Source organism: Charadrius vociferus, unplaced genomic scaffold, assembly GCF_000708025.1.
Source record: "Charadrius vociferus isolate BGI_N301 unplaced genomic scaffold, ASM70802v2 scaffold356, whole genome shotgun sequence".
In the NCBI taxonomy this organism is placed as follows: domain Eukaryota; kingdom Metazoa; phylum Chordata; class Aves; order Charadriiformes; family Charadriidae; genus Charadrius; species Charadrius vociferus.
Window position 1 is genome coordinate 102,038 of NW_009648717.1, and position 6,899 is coordinate 108,936.

General features: G+C 52.6%; 1 protein-coding gene across 1 annotated transcript in view; it reads left to right on the top strand.

Annotated features, from left to right (window-relative positions):
- Positions 1-2,660, top strand: part of PPCDC (phosphopantothenoylcysteine decarboxylase) — a 15,461-nt gene extending 12,801 nt beyond the window's left edge. Inside the window, exon 5 of the mRNA XM_009886668.1 lies at positions 2,511-2,660. Coding sequence (XP_009884970.1) covers positions 2,511-2,596 — 86 coding nt within the window. The 3' untranslated portion in view covers positions 2,597-2,660. The remainder of the gene's footprint in view (positions 1-2,510) is intronic.
- Positions 2,661-6,899: the final 4,239 nt, after the last annotated feature.

Consider the following 6,899-nt stretch of genomic DNA (forward strand, 5'->3'; position numbering starts at 1 on the left):
CCCAGCACAGATCCAAAACGTAGCCCCATGCTGGCTACTGTGAAGAAAATTAACTGTATCCCAGCCAAAACCAGCACAGCAGTAATGGACTCCAGGTCTCTGAAGACCAAAGACAGTCTTCACCAGTGACTTTTTCTTCTCTTCCCCTCTTTTCAGGCCTTTCACCCCAAGGCCTCTTCTTCCACCCTAACTTCGGTTTTGTGGGTTTCATCCACGAAGGGGTTTTGCCCAGCTTCCACCCGAGCAGTAGGTAGGTAGCAAAGCTCACACATCTGGTGCAGAAGAAAAGAGATTCAGTTTGCACCAGTTTTGTCTGTTGACATTGTGGTTTGTCTTGCTGTAAAAGAGGTTTATCTTCTTCCACTCATGTGGCTGGTCTCACCTGAAAGTGGCCAGATCCTGACTGCCATGGGGTTTCTGCGTTACAAGCTTTACCTGATTAATTTTTCTTCCTTAATAGGTCGGTGTTTTTAGGTGTAGAGTCCAGCTAGAAGAGAGTTAAAATAACAAATTAAATAGAGTTGACAATTAAAATGTTTCCTTGATTGGGTAGTTAAAGCTAAGCTACTGGCTGTTGGCCTTGATGATATCCATGTGCCACGATATAAAGAGAGCTTTGAGAGGTGCTGTACCGCACATGGGCCTGCAGCAATTTGCCTTTGCAAAAACATTTCCAAACTGCTAGTAGCTTCACCGTCCTTGGCTGCATTTCTAGAACCTGGCACACTGGAAGATTTCTACCCGTAGGCATGAGCTGTGCTGGAAGACAGGCTCCTTAGCAAGACTTTGCTCTGCTAAACCTAAAAATCCAGCTGTGAATTGCCAAAGAGGTTGAGGAGGTGGGTGGTGGAGGGCAAAGGCAGACCTTGGAAATGTTCTCGAAGGGTGTAGCTCTGCCAAACGGTGCAGAGGCAGTCAGGGAATTTCTCTTGTTTAGCAGGACCTGTCAGCTGCAGCTCTTCTCCTCGAGGTTAGGAGACCAGAAGGGCCCAAATCTGCGGGCGACTTGTCCGCAGGAGGCTCCAGACCTCCTGGGATTCACATGTCTGACAAAGGCGTAGTGGAGTATGGGTCTTACTTTGCAGGGAAACCCAATTTTCTTGACCTTCCGCAAGTGTCATTTCTCATCGCAAATCCTCCGTTATATCCAATTACACCTCCTGTCCCAGACAAGGTTCAGGTGGCTCATCCGTCCTGGAAAGCTGGGCGTCCGCGCAGATTCAGGGCTGTCATCTGCCCCCAAGAGAGCACCTCTCCCTGCTGGTCAGGATGGCCTGTCCCCTTCCCTTCCATCTCTTGCCTGCCCTCAAGTCCTTACTGTCCTTTGGAGCCCGCTGGTTTAACTGTTCCATCTGTGCGCTCGCTAACCCAGCTGTGGAAGCAGACCAGACAAAGAAGAAAACAAAGCCCTCCAGAACTAATTTCTGATAACAAATAAGGCACGTATTTTAAGTTATTAGAGCAATTAGCCAGCAGGACAAAAGATCAATAGAGACTCTGTTTTTTTTCAATCTTCCACTGGAGAGAAATGCTCGTGGGAGAAGTATCTTTCCTCAGCCCCAAGCAAATTACAGGAGTGAATGGCCTGAGTTCAGTACATGAGGTTGGACAAGATGATTTAATTCTTAAAATTCTGAACCGAAGTTTAAAAAGTATTTCAGAGGGAAGCAACAGCACGGTGCAGATTAGATGTTCATCTGGCAATGTTCATTAAATGTTCATCTAACCGGTCCAAAAGGACAAGCTTTTACATTTTGTTCTGTCCAGTACTTGGTCTTCTCCAAGAATTACTCCCAAGATTCAAGCTGGTGCGAATCCAGGACAGCTTTCTCTAATGTGGCTCTAACTGCAGAGTCATGGGAATGGTATGAATTCGGCAAGTCTTTTTTTATAGGCAAGGCCATTTCAAAAGAAAAAAAGATACTGAACGCACACAATGTTTACGCTGGAGAAAGGAGGTGAAATAGGGTATTTTGCTACCCACCCGCTTTTTTGGGGCACTTTTGCACACTTGCCCCCAGGGCAGCGTTGAGCTAAGATAGTAACTCCCTGTGCGGTCAAGGGTTAGGTGCAGACACCTCTGGAGAAGATTCAGAACATGAGGTACTTATTAAGGTCATGTGAGTTGCCTTTTGAGGTTTCCTGCCTCTCTCCGTTGACTGTGGAGCTCGTGCTCCTGCTTCGACTTCTGAGTTACGGGCCAAACTAAGTCAGCGTGACTACTCTTCTCGCTCTCCTCCCCTGATGGCATTCAACACACAGCCCCTGCAGAACCAGGTGGACTGAGCAGATCCTCCAGCCTCCGCTGTTGCTTTCTGTTGGGCGAGTCATACAGAAACACGTGGGCTTACTTGGTGAGCTTTGCTGTGCTGTGCTACCATTGTACATCTAATTTTTCCGCAGCGTTGCGGCGTGTGGAGAAGCGAGGAGGTGGGACGGGGGAAGCACGTGCCTCATGCCGTCTGTGGGGGACCTGGATTTCACCGTGTGGTTTCGCTCTTACCCTGCAGGTCGAGGTGCCATGGCAGAAGTGTGGACCATTGTGGAGAGCGTGAAAAGGATCCTTGAAGAACGGGACATGCCAACGCAGAGCTGATGCTTCGGCATGCAAATTGTATTTGTTTGCTTCCCTGATGATTTGAAGATAAAACCGACAGGAAGCTGAGTCAAGATGGCATGCCTACCTACAGCGCGCTCTTCAACCGAAGGAGTGAAACGGTTGGCTTCCAGGTGGTGCCACACTGAAATGTGGTACATCGCTGCAGACCTTCAGAAACCAAAGCCAAGAACATGCTGCTTTAGTGTGGGAAAACTCTGTGGTATCTCGCAGAGAGGGAGTAACGTTCTGCTGGGCTACTCGGCCCCCAGTATTTCACGTGCCCTCCTTTCTGAGGAGGCCACAGAAGGAATTGCCGGTGTGGTTCAGGCCCAGCAGTTCCTCCAAAGGCTGCTGGAGAGGAGAGCGTGTCCTGGTGATGGGGATAATGCCAGCCCATTCCAGCTTCTTGGTGGGGGGACATCCCTGCTCACCAAAGCCTGGGCCATAGCCGTGCTGGCTTCACCTTTCCAGCAGGAGTCACTGTCCAAAAAGCATTTCCCCTCTGGGTACTTAATAAAAAAAAAGCTTTTAATTCCGCCCCTGAAGAACTGCCTCTCATAGCTGCTTCTGGGGGGGGGACGGTGTGTGCGCCTGACATCGTTGCTGAATCGGTGTGTCTGCATGCTGTTTTGATCAGAGATGGGGAAAAAAAGTTGACTGAAAGAAGCTCAGCCTTTGCCCTTTTGTATCTGTTGACTGGATAGGGATGCAGCCGTCAACTGTAAACCAAAATGACACCTGCCCATCTGGGTGCTCAGGTCAGGAAATGAAGAGCCTGGGCCGTTGTGGAAAGCTGGGGTGGGTGTTTCCCAAGGGAGTGAAGTCAAACTTTGCCTATGACGGTCTTTTTCAGCTTGAAAATTAACCGACCGGCATGAAAAAATTGGGAAATCCTCTGACCCCGTGGGCCAGACCAGCCAGGGCTCCCCCAGTCCAGCTTTTCTTTGGAAACGTGCTTCCCGCTCCTGAGGGGAATGGGAGCAAACTGGGGCTGTGGAACACGTCGCTGTAGCAGAGCACTGCTGACCCGGAGAGTTTATTTTTAACTAGACCCAGTCAAATTTAAGGCCTTCGGTACAGAATGTGCATCCTGCCTATGGGCGCAGCCTTCAGACTGCTGCGCATGAGGGAAGAGGTTATCGGGGTATGTTTGCTTTCCTTATCTATTCCACACAAATAAAAACCTCTGAACTTTCCCATTTTCGGCTCTTCCAGTGACAGAGAGGTGGGGATCCGGAGCTTCTGGGGATCAAGTCAGAAAGAGCCTCCTGTGAGCAGAGCTTTTGGCTCCCGTGGAGGGCTGTAGTGGTACCGTGGTCGTGAACTTTGCCTTTTGCCGTGAAGCCTTTGTGGTGTGACCTCCATCGTCTGCTCGTGTTGCTGCCCACCTATCGGGGGACCTCACTTTAGGCTTATTGAAGGCGGTCGAAGAGATGTCTCTTGGTTTCCATGAGTTTTGTAGTGAACGTTGCTTCTCCTGCTTACGAAGAAATACACATTCTGGTGGTTACAACTCGACCTTGGGGCTCTCCTCCTGGCTCTGCCGTGGATATCTTGTGTGGTTGCAGTTGCTTACCCTTCCTTCTAGGCCGTGACTTGGCAGGGCAGAAAATCTGACAATGAGGTTCCTCATACCAGGTCAAAACACCGTGTCCTTGATAAGTGTTCATCCGTTACAAATCTGGTTTGCTGGCTTAAGCTCGCTCCAGAAACACTGGCGGGTGTCGTCTGGCTTCTCCTGGCACCGGAGAGCGTCCAGTGGACGCTGCAGAGCACAAGCTCCAGGAATTCTGCGGAAAGGGGTAACGTGGCCTTTCGAGATGCAGGATTTATGCCGGGTCGCCTGGTACCACACAGATCCGGTGTTTGTGTTCGTGGCACCGGTGGGCTGATCTGTAAAGGCAGAAAGCCAGATTTGCCCCTCAGCCTTGTCGAGAGGCTTAAATTAAAGCTTGCGAGGAACCTGCGGAGCCCTGAAAAAAAAGGGAGTTAATTCTTTGTCCTGCAAATATATGGGGCAGCAGTAGGAATGTATGGCTGAGCAGAGCCTGAGGGAATGAGGGGAGCGCACAAAGAAAACTCTTCCGTAGAGGACACCGCTCCTGGTCTGTCTCATCTCTGCTGCAGACACAGGTACTAATTGTGCCGCTGAACGGTCCTCTGCGTAACTGCTGTGATTTTTGGTTGGAGGCAGGTCGTGATAGCCTTACAGGTTGGGATAAACCGGTGCCCAAACCGCCGTTCCTTCGGGGCAAATAGAAGAAACAGTTAAGTTCCTTTTCGGAGGCTGAAGCAAGAGCAGCTTCCACCCCGATGCAGGCACGCGTCCCCACCCACGGCGAGGTAGCTGCAGGCAGCCCGCGGGCAGGAACGCTCCACTGCCTGCTCGCTGCGGAAAAGCGGCAGAAAGAGAAACTGGGGGGAAGCCTTGTCTGCCATCGCACCAGTCGTTTGGCTTTAGGAGGGGACTTTGGCATCCTGGCCACCAAACTGGGATGGCCGGGCTCCGGCTAGCCACCGACGTCAAAAGAGGTGTGGAGTGATGACTTCCTTGAGGCAGACAGATTGACATCTCCGTCCCGTGCAGTTTTTTGTGTGTTTCAGGTTCATGGAGGAGCCCTGAGGTGTTCCCTGCAGGTTTTTTTTTTCTTTTCCTTCATCTCTCTGGAGTGCAGGGACACTGCCTCAAAAGCAGCGTGGCCAGCGGGGCCAGGGAGGTGGTTCTGCTCCCCCTGCAGCGCTGCCTCCAGCTCGGGGGGGGGCCCAACAGCAGAAGGAGACGGAGCTGGTGGAGCGGGGCCAGAGGAGGGCACGGAGCTGCTGGGAGGGCTGGAGCCCCTCTGCTGGGAGGACAGGCTGGGAGAGGTGGGGGGGTCAGCCTGGAGAAGAGAAGGTGAAAAAGGGGAGAGCTCAGAGCCCCTTCCAGTGCCTAAAGGGGCTCCAGGAGAGCTGGGGAGGGACTCTGGATCGGGGAGGGGAGCGATGGAAGAAGGGGTGATGGCTTTAAACTGAAAGAGGGGAGATTTAGATGAGATATCAGGAAGAAATTCTTTACCGTGAGGGTGGTGCCCAGAGAGGTGGGAGGCGCCCCATCCCTGGAAACATTCCAGGTCAGGTTGGACAGGTCTGGAAGCAACCTCATCTAGCTGAAGATGTCCCTGCTAACGGCAGGGGGGGTTGGACCAGGTGGCCTTCAATGGTCCCTTCCCACCCAAACCGTTCTATGAGTCTACGGTTCTTTTTAAGCCGCGTGCTGATTTTTGGTTTCGCTTTCCCATGAAACTCTCTGATGACCGAGGCAGCATCCCCGTGAAACCCGCTGCGTTGCAGTTTCATTCACGCTGCTTAAAACTGTTTCTCTCAGCACTGGCTTGGGAGCGATAAACAGCTGGGACAAAAGCTCCGCTAAGGCAGCAGCCCTCCTCCTTTCCTGCGCTCCGACCCGGGGCCTCGGACATGACCCTGAGCATCCATTTCTCCAGCTGCTTCCCCCCCATCCCAAACTTGATGTGATGATCCCTTTGCTTCTTGGCTTCCTGCGGTTGAGGAGGAGAAAGAGGAGGAGGAGGAGAGGAGGAGGAAGAGGAAGGAGATGCTGTTTTGCGTCCGGATGGTCTGGCTCCAAGCAGGAGTCGGCTCCCCAGATGTCAGGTCCTTCTGCTGTCCCTTGGGATGGGCGGTGCAGCACAGAATCACAGAATGATTTAGGTTGGAAGGGACCTTGAAGATCATCTCGTTCCCACCCCCCTGCCCTGGGCAGGGACACCTCCCCCCAGCCCAGGTTGCTCCAAGCCCCGTCCAACCTGGCCTTGAACACCTCCAGGGATGGGGCAGCCACAGCTTCTCGGGGCAACCTGCCCCAGGGGCTCACCGCCCTCACAGGAAAGAATTTCTTCCAAATATCTCATCTAAATCTCCCCTCTTTCAACGTAAAACCATCTCCCCTCGTCCCATCACTCCACCCCCTCATCAAGAGTCCCTCCCCAGCTCTCCAGGAAGGCCACTATAAGGTCTCCTTATGGAGCCTTCTCTTCTCCAGCCTGAACAACCCCAACTCTCTCAGCCTCTCCTCACAGCAGAGGTGCTCCATCCACCTGATCGTCTCTGTGGCCTCCTCTGGACCTTCTCCAACAGGTCCCTATCTTTCCTGTGTTGGGGGCTCCAGAGGTGGACGCAACACTCCAGGTGGGGTCTCACCAGGGTGGAGTAGAGGGGAAGCATCCCATCCCATCCCATCCCCATCCCCATCCCATCCCCATCCCATCCCCATCCCCATCCCCATCCCATCCCCATCCCCATC